The 19579-nt window shown below is 39.9% G+C and overlaps 1 protein-coding gene across 10 annotated transcripts in view; it reads left to right on the top strand.

Moving 5' to 3' along the window:
- ARMC8 (armadillo repeat containing 8) overlaps positions 1-19579 on the top strand; it is a 102507-nt gene that overhangs the window by 67821 nt on the left and 15107 nt on the right. For 6 of the 10 annotated variants that reach the window (XR_003679641.2, XM_055087437.1, XM_028489436.2 and 3 more), the window contains 7 exons: positions 6919-7001; positions 7313-7394; positions 11442-11528; positions 14788-14880; positions 17237-17386; positions 18088-18183; positions 19326-19358. Coding sequence is in view for 9 of the 10 variants with exons in the window: in XM_055087437.1 (XP_054943412.1) it covers positions 6919-7001; positions 7313-7394; positions 11442-11528; positions 14788-14880; positions 17237-17386; positions 18088-18183; positions 19326-19358 (624 nt within the window). In the remaining variant the exon portion in view is untranslated. The remainder of the gene's footprint in view (positions 1-6918; positions 7002-7312; positions 7395-11441; positions 11529-14787; positions 14881-17236; positions 17387-18087; positions 18184-19325; positions 19359-19579) is intronic. The other 4 variants (XM_055087487.1, XM_007107294.4, XM_055087496.1 and 1 more) reach the window with 2 other exon arrangements.

The raw sequence follows: 19579 nt of genomic DNA, 5'->3' as shown, positions 1-19579 counted from the left end.
TTGCATCCTCTCTGACCTTTGGCATTTATACTCCAACCCAAGCTGAATGGTTGATATGTCATTTTTCTCTCTTGTAAGTCCTGTGAGTTATACCTTTTCTTTTTCCCTTGTCAGTCCAGTTTATTAATGATGACCTCTCTTGCCTTTTATAGTATATGCTAATCTTTTTTGGCCTAGGATGTCAGTATATAATATGTAGTTCTCAAAGCACTACTGACTTTTTAAGTTCTCTTCTTTCCTCATTTTCAAATTCAGGCCTCAACTTACTTACTAAGGCTAAGCAAAAATCTTATCCTTAAGTGCAGTGAGTAGAAAGGACCTCACACTGGAAGTAAGAAAACCAGGTGGAGCCCCAGCTCTGCCTCAGATTTGCCTAGAGAACCTGGACCAGTGACTTAATCTTTCTGAATTTCAAAGACCTCGTTGTCAACTAAAGAAGTTGGATGAGTTTATTTGTAAGACCTCTGTAGATTTTAACATTATTCAACTAAAAATTAACAGCCGTAAATGGATTTAGTTCTTTCAGAGAGTTGTATCTGCTGCCATTAACGCCATGCAGAAGAATGCAGAAAGAGGATTGGTTTCCCAGTTGAACTTGTTTAGGAGCAAGCACTGCAGCTGCCCTTGCTTGATTCATGAAAGGCCGTGTGCTCTTGGGGGTTTTTGTTTTGTTTTGCTTTGTTTTAATAAAGGGGACATGGCATGAGGATGTACTCGGGAATTATAAATATTATAAAGTGCTCAAGCAATTCCATGATATGCATGGCAGCATATTCTTAAGTATTATGTGGCAAAATCAGAATGGTCACATCCTAAAACCTAGGAAAGTTGGTTTTCCATTTTTAGGAAGAGATCCCTCCCCAGTCCCTTACCAATGCTACTCAGTCTACCAGATCAGCTGGCTGTATGTGTTTATCTCACTCTAGTGTTTACTTTGTTATCTCTTAACCCTTCTCCTTCCTCCCAGCCTCTACCTCATTTCCAAAGCCAGTCAACTGCGCTGTCATCCGATCTTGTGTTCATAGGGCTCATCTGTAAAAAAGATAAGTTAGATGAGGGGCTGGACCTTAAGTAAGTGGCCCCAAGTAGGAAAGACTCAAGTGTGTGCCCTGAGACCCATCTACATTGACACTTATGAAACTGAAGCATTGCCATCTACACCTAACAAGTTCAGGGCTCTTGTAGATCCTTTTTCCTTGCCACACCTACTCTTTCTTCCTGAACTCCTGGTGCTACACTCTGCTTGGCTGCTTAGTCCTTGCTGCTTTAACTAGACTTTCTGGATTTGGTACCTTATCATCTTAGATCTTAGATGGCTGCCTCTCCTGACTTACAAAGTTTGATTCCAAGTCCTCACTCTTTCTGGAGAGTTCTGTCTTGTTATCCTCTGTTGGAACTCTTTCTAGGAACCTTTCACAAAAGCCCCTTTGGAATTAAATTGTGTTTGCCTGGCCATTGTGCACATTAGCATAAGTAATTGACATTAAGAAAATCCAACTCCCTTGACTCCGAGCCCACCTGCTTTGAATTGTCTGAGAAGTTTGGTGACACCACTAAGAATCTGCCTGGTTTCAGTTTCCACATCTTCTGCTTGATCTGGTTTCATCACAGTTCAAAGTCCGCTCTGAAGTTTGTAGTACCTGGAAAATGCTTCATCCTGGGTCTTGCTGGAAGAATAGCTGTGTCTTGTCTTTCTGTTTGTTTGTTTATTTGTTTTAACTCTGTAATCCTTCAGTTCTTCAGTTTTCTGAGGAAGAGATGGTATATGACTTGGCCACAATTTAATTATGGATCCACTAGTGCTCATGGAGGCCTAGGGAATTCCCTTTTAAGCTAAGGCCACCTTTATCTTGTTAACATTCCCATGTGTGCCATGAACCTCTGCCTTAGGATTATCTGGGTTCTGCATTTTCCCCATGACCCTCTAGGCTGACTACCCTTCTCTCCCCCAGGCTGTAGGGATCTCCTGTCCCAAGACAGGGGCCTCAGATGCTGTTCCAGTAGATCTTCATCTACTCCTACAAGAGCTGCAATGTCAGAGACAGAAAGCTTAGCAAAAGCATGTAGTTATGAAGACACCAGCAGAGAGGTACACAGCACCTAGTCCATTGACCTAAAGTGTGGTCAGTTTAGGGTACAACATATTTTATGTGATTTAATTCTATAGTTAAATGTACAAACCAGTCCTCTAAAAGAGCAGAGATAGAGAGATGGCTCCTCCACTCTGAGGATTCAGTCCACTACTGATATTCCTCCCGGCCAGGCACAGCGTCTGTGTATCTCTCTCTCTCTCTCTCTCTCTCTTTTAAAGCAGATTCAACAAGCTATGCCGCAGGGCATGTTTGCTGAGCTATGGCTGAGGAATCTCCAACAAGAATCATGAGGCACAACAACTTCAAGCCCCACTTGGCATTGCTCTTATATCCTGGAAAGACCTAAAGATCCTTTGCGGGCCTAGGACTTGGCTGTCCATTATTATCAAGGCTTTACAGCACGGTACTGGGGTTGTTGAAAATGTGTTTTATTGTACTTGGCTTTCCAACCCCAGATCTGAGAAGCTATCTAGTGCTCTGTTAGACCCTCATGTGGGTCAGAGGGCTATGGCAGCGACCACTGCCAATTCCTTCCCAGCTGACCTGAAAATTTTTTCTGGGGATTTGATTCCAAACCTTTCCCTACCTCCTCATCACATTTTTATCCTCGTTTTGGTTAGTGTACTCACTATAATTCTCTTATCCCTGCATAGGCGCTGTCAGTAGCCTCAAGGCTACAATTGCGGTTAGATCACGTTGCTCATTCACGTAGCCTCTTAGGGTTCTCTTCTGGATTAGAATCCTAGATTCAGTTCACATTCTGATTTTGCATCATATTCACCCACTTGCTCCCTGACTGATATCTTGATGGAGAAAGTAGATCAGACACTCAAGTAGTGTGCTTTCTGGAAACCTAGTAGCGTTACTGAAGTTCCTCCATGACAAATTTAGTTACAAATCTGGGCCTCCTACCGCAAGATATTTTGAAAGACTATGACCTGTAGTCTGAAGGGAATATACTTCCAGATCGTCCTACTGTTTTATATCCTAAATCAGGAGAAAAGTTTTCCAGCCACCTTATAGCTGTCCTCCAGCCCAAAGTGTCAGCCACCACACCCCCAAGAAACTTGAGAGAAAGCTCAAAGCTCCACTCTATGTTGCAGTGACTGGCCACTAACATAGTTCTCCAGTGTCCTCTGGCCTGAGCCAGAACATTCTCTGGTAAGGTCATTAATGGCCACTTCCCAGCCTATAGTAAAACTCCCATTCTTGAGAATGGATGTTTTTCCTACTTACCCTTTGTGCTTATTTCACTCTGTTTGCCTTAAGCCTGATGGCCTGTGTCAGCTCTTGCTGACATAGATTCAAGTGGCATAGCACTTGAATAGTTAATTGCACTTGCTTGTTCAACACTGTAAGTTTGGTGGGAATAAGGGCTCTGTCTCCTGCATTGTATCTTCCAGTTTTAAAACCATGCCTAGCACTCAGTGGACACTCAGATATTTGGTGACTAGGTAAATGCGGGTATGTAAATAGGAGCTGTGCCCTGTTTGCCCTTCCTTGCCTACTCCCTGATTTTGTCCCCCTGTCCTGCACTATCTCCAGTCTCTTCTAACCAGCCTTGCTTCCCATGTCACTTCTGAACAACATGATAGTTTTGCCCAAACAGACTAACACAATTTTTATTTACCTGACTGCAAAGAATTGGAGGTAAAATAATCATTGCTCTATCCTCTCATTTTACTGAAGGCCCAGAGAGGTCAACTGAGTTGCTCAGAAGCATAGAGCGATTCTATATGCCTACATGATTGCTACACCTGTCCTGTGCCTTGGCAGATTTACATCTTTGGTTAGATGTGGCCGGTCAATATTATCCAGAAGTCTCTTTCAAGTCTTTCCCATGCCCAGGTTTCATAAGCACCAGGAGCCAGTCTAATAGTATTTCTCAGTTCTTGGAGAGTAATCATGTGTCCCTGTCTCTGCCCCAGCCCCCATCACTTTATTTTCTGATAAAGTAATTACACTCAGTACAGGCAGCTGTTTCTCCCAAGTTATCCCTTCTTATTCTCAAGTAAAATTTATTTCCCAAGCCACTGGGAAGGAGCTTTCAGACTTCTGCATCTAGCTATCCAGTGCCTAAGACTTTTGCCCCAAGTTTTAATTTCCTTCCCATGCTAAAGGTCCTGGTTTGGCCTTGTCTTTTTCAAGAACAGTGGCTAGTCCTTGATTGAAGTAACCTGTCAGTCAACCAGTCTTGACAGTTGCTGTAGCACAAAAGATTAGATAACTTGGAAAACACTATAATCCCAAACAAATAGTAATAGGGTCCTAACTAGTTTATTGGAGCGAGACTAGTAAGGAAATGAATATAAGGTGTACAGTGCAAAATCACTTGATTGGGTATTCAGGGAGAGATGGAGTCAAAATTAACACAAATGTAGTGCCTGGGTGACTGGGAGAATAATAACACTATTAGAGTGACAGACAGATGTAGAGAAAGAGCAGGCTTAGGGAGGGAAGATAAACTCAGCATGGGACGTAATGAGTTAGACGTTCCACCAAATATTGTGGAACTTACGTTTGTGTTTAGCAGGCAGTTGGAAATATGAAGCTAGAGGTCAGGAAAGAGAATTACCCATATCAAGCTGATTTTGAAGTCACAGCAGTGTCATTTAAGTAGAGTAAGGATGAACAGAGCTTTGGGACACATGTCCATTTAAGGAAGGGAAGGGGTGAGAGGTCTGTAGCTTAACGAGGTTAATGTTTGGGCACTTCTGTCTGTTAAATAGGAGTGGGAATGAGAGGTGGGGCAGGCTGAGGAAGAGTATCCGGTGGCGTGGGGCAGAGTAAAGGTGCAAGAAAGGGGTGGGGGAGGGGGCAGGGCTTTGAGCTGTAAGTACCCAGCTTCAACAGTACAGGAGTGAAGAAGAGAGGTATGGAGACACGTTAATGAGAAGGGGGAAGTTGAGGCAACTTGTGTCCCAGAATAAAAGCAATGTCCCTGCGAAAATGAGGTGAGCTCAGAGGGACTGAGGGTGTGAGGGAGGTAGGAAGCGTTAGGGGTAGGAGGTAAACATCCTAAGGAGTGTGGGAGTCTCCTGCAGAGGAGTGCAAGGCTGGCGGGCCCTCGGTGAGGACCCCACTGAGGGGGGATGGCGTACCCTGAGAGACCAGGCAGCCGGGTTTGGTGGTTTTTCTACTGTAATACCAGCAGTTTGGGATCTGAAGCAGGAGTGAGTTGTGGGAGGACAGTGGAAAGGAATCTAATATGTGGAGTATCTGAGCAGGGCATCCAGGTAGGTGAGAAAGAAAGGTATATGAGGGTCCGATAGATAGGCGGACGTTCCGGGGCTGGAAGTGACAATGAGGACAGAGGGTGGATGTGCATAAAGGTAACGGTGAGATTAGGTCTGGTCTGGAGTGAGAAATAGATCAATATGTAAGTTTTCTTCAGCCACCTCGGAACCTGCAAATCACTATGTTTTTAAAAAAATGACCATTCCTCCTACCCTACAACTGCAGTGTGGTTCCCTGTTCTTAATAGTTGGTAATCTTCTCCCAGGCACTGTTCGTTTCAACTCTGTTTTCTGCTCTTCCCATTCGGCTTGAACATCCTGAGATTTCCCACCCTCTCCTGTTCTGAGGTCAGCCTTTAACTCCTCTCATTTTAGTCTAGGTCAGTGACCCTCAACCTTGGCTACACACTGGACTCTAACTGAGGAGCTTTTTAAAAAAATACAGGTGCCTAGGCCCCGCCACAGAGAATCTGATTTAATTGGCCTGGGACTTTGTTAGACTCCACAGGCCATCTTCCTACATGTTCCCCCAACCAGGTGTTCTCCCAGGTGAAAGTAATGACTCCCATTAATGTGTTGCCCATGCTGGGAGCTACCTGATGAGCACGGGACCGCTCTAACCAGGGCAGTGTTACAAGCATGGCTGAGCATGAGGACTCCAGAGTCAGATACCTGGATTCCTGTCTCAGCTCCGTGATCCTAAGCAAACTCTGGAGTATCTAGAATCTTCAGTTTCCTAACGTGCCGATGGGGAATAATAAGGCCTGCAAAAGGCTTAAGTCACGTAATGTAACATGCTTATTATTAGCACAATGCCTGGCACATAGAAGTACTCAACAAGTAATAGTTGTTTTTGTTAATATTTGGGTTTTGATAGCATTCGCATTTTTTCTTAATATGCTGTATTTCCATAGGACCACACAAATTAAACTTAATTTCTTCCACACACTATTTTGTATCTATGCATTGTTGAACGAAGGAGAATCGTAGGCTATCTTGTTTTTAAATTTTAAAAAAATAATAAAGCTTCATGATTGTAATGATGACATGTAGCAGGACTTGGTGCTAACAGTGAAAGTTGGCAAGGATTACTTTTCTAAATATTTAGCTTAATTTCCACTTGCTTGGGAGGAAAGTAGCCACAGGGTGTCTCTGTCAGAAACCCACAGATTTCTTTTCGTAAGGGCTGAGCATGGACCATGATTTTTCAAGAAACTCACTCTGGCAGGAGAAACTCTGGCAGGAACCTGCCCAATGGTAGTTCAGTAATATCTTGCTTTTTCTCAATACTGTTTATGCAACACCTCTGCAGTATTTATCACATGTAATTATTGTTTTAAGTGTCTTTAAAAATAAATGAAGAAACATAATCTGCCCATAAGCCTGTCATTCAGTCTGGCAGGTCCTTGGTGGGGTAGCCCTGCCTTTCTGATGAGCTGCCTGCCCCCACTGCAAAATGATTGTTCCAGAGGCAAAAACTCTTGCTGAAAACATTAACTTAAAATGGACATTAACATACTTGCATTTACAAGCGGTGAAGTTTGTCATCTTCGTGTTGTTATTTATGCAGCATTAACCTTTTTCTCCAGATCATTGAGACTGAAAATATGATGGACCGAATTGTGACTGGCTTGTCTGAGTCTAGTGTCAAGGTGCGGTTAGCTGCCGTCAGGTATGAGCTTTAAATGGCCTGAATAAAAATCCTTTGCCGTGTGTTTAACCTGTTTCCTTTCCGGACCTTCACCGAGTAAGCACAGAATCCAAATGTTACTTGAAAGTATTCTCAGGTGAATTCATACAGTGCGTAACACTATTTAACAGAGAAGCTAGCCTGAAAAGCCTGTGAAGTCCTGAAGTAGTTGAATTAACGATGTCTGTAGATAAACTTGAAGTGTATATTAGTAATTGTGCAATGCCAAGCAGTGTGTTTGAAAAGTAAAAGTTTCGGCTTCTTGTGAAGCTAATTTTGATTATTCTTTGTAGATGTTTGCACAGTTTATCTAGATCTGTGCAGCAGCTTCGAACCAGTTTCCAGGATCACGCCGTGTGGAAACCTTTAATGAAGGTAAGAAGAAAGCAGCAAGTCCACACCTATTCCCACCGAGCCTTTAGTGAGCGAGGTAGCTGACAGCACTCTCTGGTCTAGGAGTGTATCTGATTTTTATGTTAAAGCGTTTTGAACATTTATCTCCTCAGATCTGATGTTCTAAGCCTCTTTAGAACGTGCAGAGTGTATTTCTGAGGTCAGCATCTCGTGTGTGACAGGGGAAGTACATGCCTGGCTTTCTTTCATTAAATGAAATGCTAGTTACTCATCTGATCTCCCTCTGTGTCTAGTATTACACTTTAGACTTATATCCAGAGGCATCTTTGTAATTTTTAGTTATAAAAAAGAAAGGAATCAGCCATTTACAGATATAACCTGTTCTTATTAGTCTTTTGGCAATCCCTGGATATTTTTTAAAACAATTATTACTTCCTGTCTCTCTATTCCAGAATGACTTCTTTGTTAAGACCTAAAGGTCTTTCCTTGAGGACCAAAAAAGAAAAGAAAAAGGTGGTTTAGGTCAAATAATTATCTGAATTGAGACTTAGAATATGCACAGGTTGCTACTAATAATGTTATCCCTGATACAGTGCAGAACCACAGGTCAACTTAGTCTCACCATCTTTTTTTCTTTTTTTTAAGTAACTATACACCTTGCATTTAATCAACAGATTTATTTGTTTAAGCTTTTGGTTTTTTGTTTTGCTTTTTATTATCTACTGTGAAAGCCTCTGGGCACAGTAAGTCTACCAAAAATTTTTACTGCAGAGCTCTTGCCCCCAGCTTAAAGCCTCAGGTTACAGTAGAGGCATAAGTATGGTAGAAATAGTTGGGGGAGGCTCCAGGCAGGAAGATTACGAAGTAGCTTTGAATGCAAAAGGAAGTCAGGAGGATTTTCCAGAGAGGAGTAGCATGAACAGAAGCATTACGCTCTCCTTAGTAAAGGGATTTTACTGTTGCCACTCTTGCTTACTCTTAGATTGCACCTTTTTCATAGCAGCTTAATCTTGATGTATTGATTCTGTCCATTCCAAAAAATGTTCTTAAACATATCACTTTAATTTTTTGTTTTTGTTTTTTTGGCTGCGTTGGGTCTCCATTGCTGTGCGTGGGCTTTCTCTAGTTGCAGCGAGCAGGGGCTACTCTTCGTCGCGGTGCACAGGCTTCTCACTGCGGTGGCTTCTCTTGTTGCGGAGCACGGGCTCTAGGCGCGTGGGTTTCAGCGGTTGTGGCACGTGAGCTCCAGTAGTTGTGGCACGTGGGCTTAGTAGTCGTGGTTTGCGGGCTCTAGAGCGCAGGCTCAGTAGTTGTGGCGCACGGGCTTAGTTGCTCCGCGGCATGCGGGATCTTCCTGGACCAGGGCTTGAACCCGTGTGCCCTGCATTGGCAGGCGGATCCTTAACCACTGTGCCACCAGGGAAGTCCCCATTCAAGATTTTTTAAAGTGCTCTCCTGTTTCCCAAAATAACTTCCAAATATTTTCTCTGGAGCCATTTTCTCTGATTGCTCAGCTTGGTACCCCTCTCTCATATGAATCAGAAAAGAAGCAACATATGGTTTCTGACTAGTTCTACCTGGGCAAAGGTCTGGTGAGCAGTCTAAAAGGATTTTGAGCACTTGGTTACATGTGGGTATAATTACTATCAAACTACTACTATGTTGCACATTTAAAGTTTAGTATTAAAAGCCTGGAAGTAAATGAGTGATTTATTTCAGGTATTTTTAGGTTTCTCTTAGTTCGGAGGCTGCTTGCATGTCTATTGATTCTTTTTCCCCTTTTGCTTTTCCATGTTTTTAAATGTTGGTTAGCAAACCACAAGAGAGTAGACGTTTGATTTTAGCTAAAACTTTTATTTGTGATTATTTTTTGTTCTTATTTTGGTGAAATTCTATTTGGTCAGTGTTAGATGTCAACTTCTGAATTTCACATGTTACATCTTATACTGTAGTGAGTAAATGCTTTTAAGAATTTCATAGAATCTTTTCTGTTTTAATTTATTATTATGTAATTTGAAAATGAAACTTATAAAAGCAGATTAATCTCTATAAAACAATAAATAATACTTTAAAAAGTGAATCATATCAAGCAAACAACTTTTTAAAACAAGTAATAGCCATTTATTAATGTTTCTTTTAAAAGTTACACATTTTTAAAGTCATTTTTTCTTCTTAACAAAACACAGAATGCCCCTCCCCAAAAAATACCCTGCTCTGAATTCATATGATTGCAAATTCCCCAGCACGTAGATGAGAAACAAAGCAACTTTTTAAAAGCCTTGATAGGTACTCACTTATTTCAGTCAATGATTCTAAGTAGTATAATTTTGGAAAATGATTATTTCTCTTAATTCAAAAGCATTCATTGAGCACCCACTTTGTGCAATGCCATTTAGTTGATACAGGCCAGGATAAATTAGACTATAGATATTATTATAGATTATTCCTTCAAGAAGCTTAAATTTGTCAGTAGGAAAAGAGATTGGCAGGGCTGCACAAAGAATTTGAAAGTGAACAGTAGTAAGGGCCCTGAGAGAGGTCACAGACAGTAGCAGTGGGCACTCAGGGGAGGATAGGATGACTTCTGATTGGAAGGGCTCCAAGGAGGCTTCTGGAATGGGACAGCCTTAAGGCATGGATAGAGTATATACCTGAGAGACATAGGAAGGGCATGGCAAAGGAAGGGAAGGGTGAAAAGGGTGTTAAAGTGGGTTGTGGCACACACAGAGATCAGCCTGCATAGTATATGAGATGTGATCTTAATCAACTAACTAATGATTCACAGAAGAGTTAAAACACAGTATCTTAGGAGAACTGCTTCCATTTTGTAATTCTTGCTTGTTCTTAACTTGGGAACCTCAGACTTGATTTAGCTGATAATATATTTAACTCTTTGAATTTTTTGTGATGATCCATTTCCAATTTGCGTAACTAGAGCTCCTAGGATTACTTTTGGGATCATAAGCCTCATCCTGATCTGATTCCAAATGCAAAGGATTTATTTGAAGTGGATATTGCGTATACGTGGTAGTGTTTCTGAAGCCTTCTCTCTTAGAATCTAGAAAGAGGAGGTTCTGATAATAGCTAATGGCAACGAACCTTTGTCATCATGCTGTGTTGTTTTCTGAGTTCAGTAAGAGTCCATGGCAGTTAGTTTGCTGTATAACTGCTATGTGCCTGATAACAACAATTATGGCAATAAGTTACCTTTTTTAAAACCTTATTTATATAACCATTACTGTGTGACAATTACTGTTCTAAAATCTTTTCATATATTAATTTTCACATAAGCTCTATGAAGCAGACACTATTATTATCCCCATTTCATAACCAAGGAATTCATACACCTAGTTTGTGGTTAAGCTGAAATTTGCACTCAAGCATTCTGTGTTCTTAACTCCGATGCTATGCCGCTTCCCTTATTATTCACCAAATCACATTTAATCTTAAATAGTCCCATCAAGGAAGTGTTATTTTCCTCAATTTGAAGGCTCAGCGAGGTTAAGAAATGTGCTTAAGTTCACACGTCTAGTAAGTGGAGGAGTGAGGGTTGGAACCAGGACTGTGTGATTCCAGTCCTGAGAACCAGTTCCCCACCTTGCCCTGCCTGAGTAGTAGCTTGATCCATCCATGTTCCGAGTCAAACAAGTCTTTCCAGAGACATCAGAAAGTCTCAGGTCCTAGGGCAATTCTGTGGTTTCATAAGTGGCCTGAATATGGTGGAGTAAATTGGGTTAACTTGCCCTAAAGCAGTTCTGTGATCTTCAAACCTTTTACATAGAGCACCCGCTCCCTGACTTGTGTCTATGTCCTTTCCCATGTAGCAGCCCCCATCCTGGCAGTAGGGCTGTAGCTTCTCCTCCAGCAAGATAGATGTGAGGGCCTTAGTCAGTCATAATGACAGCACTATGTAAAGTTTCACTCGATGTCAAGTGGATCTTTCCTAACTATCTCTCCAATATGAGAAATCAGTTTGAAAGATAAAGTGTTTTTTGTTCTCATTTATTCTTGTGATCTTACCCCCATGGTTGCAAACGATTAATAGTATCTTTTTTTTTAATTCCACAGGTTTTACAGAATGCACCAGATGAAATCCTAGTAGTAGCGTCTTCCATGTTATGTAATCTTCTTCTTGAATTTTCTCCAAGCAAAGAGGTTAGTGTTGATTTTCTCTTCCTAGACAACTTTTGCCCGGCCTACCTAGAGTTTAGTTAAATAGTTTTCACAGTAGTTGACATTGAAATTTGAGGATTGGTGCTTAAAAGCTATTTCTGAATTGTTTGGATTGGGGGGACATATTAAATCATTTAAAAATATGATTATCATTTCCTCTTATCCCTTTTCTGCCTGGCATATGAAGTGTATTTAAAAGATATTACAGCTTGCAGTCAATCTAAACTGCCTACAACTGCAAATGTAGGAAATAATTACACAAGTAATAGACTATTTTCAAATTATATTTACTAAAGAATATATTAAGACCCAATTTTGTAAACCAGGATTACAGATCATTTCAGGAGATAACTGCTGGCATTGGAAAATAATCTTTTTAATGTTTAATGTTAATGGTAGTTGTTTAGGGAAGGATTGCATTTGGGGATTTTTTTTCCCCTTATGCATTTTATAAATTGTTTGAGCATGCATTATTTTTATAATAGGGAAATGGAAATAAACTTTAATAAAGGAGGGGGGAAACCTTACAGATTTGGTTTTATCGTGTTAAAATATCTCTGGCCTGCCCAATCGTGAACTAGGTTTAGACACCATCCTTTATTAAGTACATTTAGTCGTCCCATTAGTTTTATCGTGTTAAAATATCCCTGGCCTGCCCAATCATGAACTAGGTTTAGACACCATCCTTTATTAAGTACATTTAGTCGTCCCATTTTGATGAATGTCTTTCTACATTGTAACACCTTCAGGCTTTTGACTGGCAATTAGGAAGACATTACTAACAAGGTGGAGGTTCAGAGACAATTATTCAGCAAGCAGAAATCTTGGAATGAAAAGGGAGAAACAACTTCCTTCTGTTGTTCTGAAGGAAGGCGAAGGCGAGATAGGATAGCAGAGCTTCTGTCTGTTCCTCTGCCCTGGTGGTGGGGGTCTCGGCTGAGGATGATCTGGTTGCAGTCAGTGCAGCACTTTTAATCATCCTGAACAGCTCTTACGTTGCCTCAGATCCACCTTCAGAATATTTAGGGTCTAGTTAGAAAGTAAGTTAGATGAACTCAGGTATAGGATCATTAATATGATTGATTTTTTAATATTAAAAATAAACTGGACTCTTAACTGGAAAGGAAGGAAATGGTATAAGAGCATTTATTGGGCCAGTTGACAAAATGGGGATATGGACTATAGATTCAAAAAAAGTATTGTTGTAATGTCAGTTTCTCTGAATTTGGTAAATGTTCTTTGGTATCTAAGAGAATATCCTTGTTCTTAGGAAATACTCATTGAAGTATTAAGGGTAAAGTGTCATGATGCCTGCATTCTACTTTCAAAGGGTTCAGAAAAAGATAAATAATGTGGATATGGGTGTGTAGAATGAGAGACATAATGATAAAACAAATATGGCAACATGTTAAAAATTGGTGAATCTGGTGTACAGATGGCCAACAAACACATGAAAGGATGCTCAACATCACTAATCATTAGAGAAATGCAAATCGAAACTACAATGAAGTAGCACCTCACACCGGTCAGAATGGCCATCATCAAAAAATCTACAAAGAATAAATGCTGGAGAGGGTGTGGAGAAAAGGAAACCCTCTTGCACTGTTGGTGGGAATGTAAACTGATACAGCCACTATGGAGAACAGCATGGAGGTTCCTTAAAAAACTAAAAATAGAACTACCATATGACCCAGCAATCCCACTACTGGGCATATACCCTGAGAAAACCATAATTCAAAAAGAGTCATGTACTACAATGTTCATTGCAGCTCTATTTACAATAGCCAGGACATAGAAGCAACCTAAGTGTCCAGCGACAGATGAATGGATAAAGAAGATGTGGCATGTATATACAATGGAATATTACTAAGCCACAAAAAGAAACGAAACTGAGTTATTTGTAGTGAGGTGGATGGACCTAGAGTCTATTATACAGAGTGAAGTAAATCAGAAAGAGAAAAACAAATACCGTATGCTAACACATATATATGGAGTCTGGGGGAGAAAAAAAAAGATTCTGATGAACCTAGGGGCAGGACAGGAATAAGGACGCAGATGTAGAGAATGGACTTGAGGACACGGGGAGGGGGAAGGGTAAGCTGGGACGAAGTGAGAGAGTGACAGTGACATATGTACCCTACCAAATGTAAAATAGATAGCTAGTGGGAAGCAGCTGCATAGTCCAGGGAGATCAGCTCAGTGCTTTGTGACCACCTAGATGGGTGGGATAAGGGAGGGTGGGAGGGAGGCGCAAGAGGAAGGGGATATGGGGATGTATGTATACATATAACTGATACAGTTTGTCGTATAGCAGAAACGAACACAACATTGTAAAGCAATTATACTCCAATAAAGATGTTTAAAAAAATTGGTGAATCTGGGAGAGGAATATATGGAAGTTCCTTATATTAGTCTTGCTACTTTATAAGTTTGAACTTACTTCAAAATTGAAAGTTTTTTTAAAAAAACTGCACAATTTGTATATAAATCTGTATTGCTTAAGACATTTCTAGAATCGACTTGAAGGATGGCCTTCTAAGCATTTGTTAGTGATGGTACATCAGTCCTCTAAGGCTTGAATCTTTTAGAAACTACCAAAACCTATTTTCAGCCAAGTATCATAAGTTAAGTAGTCAGACTAACACATGCTATTTTAGGTATAAAATGTGATATGACCATAAAAGTACAAGACTGTTTTGCTTGTATGATTGTAGGTAGTCCTGAAAGTAGTTCTAAAAGATGAATTCTACAGCATATTGATGAATAAGATTAACAATTTGTAAGGAAGATAGTTCCAGTCTAAACCAGCCATATTGCTTCATAGTCACAACTTGTAAAGAACACCTGAGACACATGCCGCATGAAGCGGGGGTGGCCCTCTCAGAGGAGGGTGAGAAGAATATGGATAGTTAATGGGATCATAAGGGTATGTGTGCAACGTACACAGAATTAGGATATATCCTGAGTCTTTCAGTACTACAGAGAAAAAGGAAACGACAGGGTTTATTTTGGTTTTTGGATTTGTGAGAGAATCATTGTTCTTGACCTTCTCAAGGTGATTTTTATGGCCTCCTCACTCCCTGCTTTGTGAAGGTTGCTTGGAATTGGGTAAGAGTAGGAAAGAAATAGAGTGCCAGGGTATATATACAGAGTGAATAGAAAGAAATAGAGTGCCAGCGTATATATACACTTAGTTAACAAACCTGACTTTAAAACTGTTTTTTCTCCTTTCCAATCACAGCCAATTTTAGAATCGGGAGCTGTAGAGCTACTTTGTGGATTAACCCAAAGTGAAAATCCTGCTTTACGAGTGAATGGAATTTGGGCTTTGATGGTATGTTTCACAAAGAGAAGGGAGCAGTTATCAAAGTTAAAACTAAAGAATGTGTTTTTGAAATGTCTGGAATTTTCTTTTTTAAAAATCTTGCTCTTTTGGCCCAGTTTTCTAAAGACTTAGGACCTAGAAGACTTCATTCACCTTTCAGATTCAAATGTAAGCAAGTTGCTTGACCACTGTGTTCCTCGGTTCTCCTGTTTATTAAGAAATGTGGACAGGTGTTGAAACTTGGCATCTAATTTTGGGGAAAAAAAGTTTTCCTCCTCATGAACGTATTGATATCTGTATAGCGCTGCCTATTTTACAAAGTACTTTCGTGTCTCCTTTATAACGTCTTTGTGAAATAAGCTAGAGAGTATACATATTTTACAGATGAGTAAGCTAAGTGCAGAGCTGTTAAATAACTTCCCCAAGGTAACAGAATTGGGGTATACATGCTCAATGATTTCTTAACAGTTTCTAGTAAATAATTTATAATAATCTGAATTCTAAAACTATATAACTATGAACTCAGAGAACCATTTTTCCTTAAAATTTTTTTAAATAAAATTTATTGAAATTGAAAATAGAGTAATTCTACATGAATTTTTTAAACATAATTATAGTAGTTATAATTCAACACTGTGTGCCAGACACTAAACTAGGTGTTTTATATTTGCTATCTCTAATTTTTATTTTACATTATATTGGTATATATCCACCTTACAATTGGGAAACTGGAACTTAGAAGGTAAATGAATCATCTAAGGCCTCACAGCTAATAAATGATGGAAATGGGTTCTGAACCTGTCCCAAGCCCATATTCATCTCCCTGTACTGTGCTATGTATATTTGCTGTCTTTTCACACGAACTTTGGATGGAAATAATCATCTTCCAAGAAAGCACTGAATGTAGTAGATTCACAGTTATTTTTCTCCTTAACACCAGCTTTTGGCACTTCTCTTTCTTGAAACTCTTTCCCAGGACTTAATTTTTTTTTTTTTCACCTCCCTTTGTACTTAGCCTCCTTTTCAACCTCTTTCTCAGGGAACATTCCCCCGAGTTTCAGTTCCCAGTTTCTACTTCTCTTTACACTACAGTTTCAGGGACTTCATCTACTCTCATGGGTTCAACGCCCCCTAATAGAAGAGGTTGCTTTGGAATATACATATCCAGATGGAACTATACCCTGTTCGCCAGGTCTATCACTTAAATGGCTAATGGGACTTCATTTGAGGGCTCCCTGACAAGCACAGTTTTAATGTTGAAAATTGAATTTATCCCACTCCTCAAATTCATATTAACTATCTTATTCTCATCAGTTTCCATATTATCAGTTATTATGTTCTCTGTCCACAAAATACAAAACCTTGGAATTCTCTTTGACCTGGGTCCCTTGACACCCAACTCAGTACTCTTTTTGCTCTGCCATGTTGCCTTGTGTTATTAGGTAACTTGATCTTTCATACATCTTAGATCCTTAATTTTAAAAAGTTCCTGGAGGGCAATAACCACATATTATAGTAAGTTTCTAGTTTACAAGAGATTTTTTTTATACCAAAAGTTGATGTATTAATTATTTGGAATCAGCCATGTTTGTTTGTTTTTTTTCCTTCAGACCTATTATAGCTTTAGGTTAAGGTGGGGTAATCCATAATGTGTCCAAAAAGGAGAAAAAGGAGCAAAACAGCTCCTGCACATCTGGGGCTGCTAGTAGGTTGGATACACCTACCCCCGAGAGCTTCCTGCATGATATGGCCCAGCGGATCAGCACCTAGCGTAGAACTGTGAACACAGTAGGTGCTTCCTGCCAGTAACGTTAACAAAACCCACTACTTATTTTCATGCATAATAAGGGAGTACATTTAAGTCTTTCTCAAAGTGCATGGCACAGTATAGTTGTCAGTAGTCATTTTGTTATTAAAGTGCACACAAAGCAACTTGATAACCAGAAGGATATTCTCAAAAGTAACCAAGCTCATAGATACAGAGAACAGATTGGTGGTTGCCAGAGATAAGGGTGGGGATGGGAGAAATGGGTGAAGCGTTTGGTTTTTTAATTTAAATAAATAGAATTTTTAAAAATATAATAGTAGATTTTGTATTTATTTGAGAAATCTTAAGACGTGCAAATGCCGTGTCAGGAAGTGGTCATATTACTCATAGAGGAGTATATATAGGAGTGACAGTTATCTTTCTTCTGACAGACAGAATTATAGGTGATTAACAGGAATCAGAAAATTGATGTGACTTATCCTGAAGGATTTTCTGCAGATTCTGTTTATACTTTGAAAATTATCAAAATTACTATTAAAATATAATTTAATAATGCAAATATAGGCATGATTCTTGAAACTTCTTTAATCCTTTCAGAATATGGCATTTCAGGCTGAACAAAAAATAAAAGCAGATATTTTACGAAGCTTGAGTACTGAACAGCTATTCCGGTTATTATCAGATTCAGATTTGAATGTGCTGATGAAGACATTGGGCCTTCTTAGAAATCTCCTCTCTACTCGCCCAGTAAGTAAAATCACCCAGGTTTCCAGATTAGCTACCCCTGCATATGCATCACAAAACATTGTCCTGCCTCTCTGCTCCCATCAACATCTGCCCAGAAGTGTGATTCAAATGCTGCCCCTTCCCAGAGAAGCCAGGAGTTGATGTTTAGACCTGTCACCTTCATAGGTGTTCTGGGAGCCGTTTCACCATATGGCCACCTAACCCTCCACTCCTGTACTGCCTGTCCTCTAGTTCCTCTGTACCGGATGGGAGCCTGCCTTGACTTGTTACTTGATTTTTACTTGATTTGCTGGCCAGGATGGGTTTTCTCGTCTGCCCAAATCACTTATCTCTGGGGCCTCAGCTTCTTTCCCTTTAGAGACTCCTTCTCAGTGCTATTCCATAGATACCTCCCTACCCCGCCCACATTGACTGGATTGACCTCTGAAAGTGTCAGCATGGAGAGCAGTGGACATATGTCAGAGCAGGAGAGGCTGAGCCTTGGTGTGGGGTCTTTCTCGTTGTTCTCTAATGTTCCCTGAGCAACAGGGTCAGCGGCCTTCAGGCAGATAAAGAAATGTGGGTGGTTCCCTTCTCTGTTCCTCACTTGTTTTCTGAGTCTTCTCTGTACATTGTTTAACTTTTGGAAGCCTTCTGTTCTTTTCTATGGTCTTTTTCTTTGTTCTCCAAATGATAATTGTGGGTTTCCCATTGTTTTGCAGCACATAGATAAAATAATGAGTACTCATGGAAAGCAAATTATGCAAGCTGTCACCCTTATTTTGGAAGGGGAACATAACATTGAGGTCAAAGAGCAGGTATGTGTTCCTTTTTTTTTTGTAGGAATATCTTCTGAGTGTGAGTACCAAGAGAGATCGTAGTTAGGAGTCTCCTGAAATATTCAAGTCTGCAAAAGACAGGGTGCTGAGATCAGAGGTGCTGTAGAGACAAGAAAGGTCTGAGGCGAGAGATCCTTCACCACCCCTTAAACTCTCTTCAAGAATTCCTCCTCTTGGAATGGAAAAAAACATGACCAGAGTCTATACTTTTACCCTGTGTCACGCTATGTACATACTATTCGTCTCTACAGGGATGGCCACCTCTGACCATCCTAGAGTGAATCCTTTCTCCAGGATTCACTATTTCTAGCCCTCTATATCACCATGCTCTGAACTCAAATTCCTAAAGTTCCCTGATGAAATAATCCCTTATGCTGGAGACATCTTTTATTTCTTTATTCTCATGCTTCCCAGTTCCTTATTTCTATCCCATACCCCTACTTTCTGTTGTGTTTCAATAGGGCAAGTTTAAGGTAGGCATGAAAATACAGAGGCTATGCGTTCATCAGGAGACAGTTTGGGAATTACTTTTCTGTAGTTCCTGGGATTTATTATAGGATTTTTAACATAGTATGTATTTTGTCATAAAAGGAAAAGTCACCTGCAAACTTAAATTTTTAACACAAGATCTGAGGTTATGGTAATATCAGCCTCAGGGAATGAGGTGGAAGTGTTCTCTCTTCAATTTTCTGCAAGAAAATTTGTGAAGAATTGGTCTTCTTTCTTTCTCAAATTATGGTGGTATGTACCAGTGAAGCCATCTAGACCTGGTGTTTCTTTTGTGGAAAGGTGTTTAGCTACAAATTCAATTTCTTTTCTAGAAATAGAACTATTCAGTTTATCTGTTTCTTCTTGAGTGAGCTTTGACATTATGTCTTTCAAGAAATTTGTCCATTTCATCTATGTTTTCAAATTTATTAACATAAAATTGTTCAAAATATTCTCTTATGTTTTTAAGGTCTGTAGTATTCTTTGCAGTGAACTGTCTTTTGTACTTTATATTGGTAATTCCTTTTTTCCTGATTCAGTCTGTCTAGAGGTTTATCAATTGTATTGATCTTCTCCAAGAAGCAGTTTCATTGATGTTTTCCCCCCTTTTATTTTTCTATTATCTATTTCAGGGGTTGGCAAACTTTCTACAAAGGGCAAGACAGGTATTTTAAGTTTTGCAGGCTGTAAACTCTCTGTAGCAACTTCTCAACTGTGCTTTTTTTTTTTTTAACATCTTTATTGGAGTATAATTGCTTTATAATGGTGTGTTAGTTTCTGCTTTATAACAAAGTGAATCAGTTATACACATACATATGTTCCCATATCTCTTCCCTCTTGCGTCTCCCTCCCTCCCACCCTCCCTATCCCACCCCTCTAGGTGGTC

Source organism: Physeter macrocephalus, chromosome 1, assembly GCF_002837175.3.
Source record: "Physeter macrocephalus isolate SW-GA chromosome 1, ASM283717v5, whole genome shotgun sequence".
Lineage (NCBI taxonomy): Eukaryota > Metazoa > Chordata > Mammalia > Artiodactyla > Physeteridae > Physeter > Physeter macrocephalus.
The sequence above is the reverse complement of the archived record's forward strand: the minus strand, read 5'-3'. Positions and strand labels throughout refer to the sequence as shown.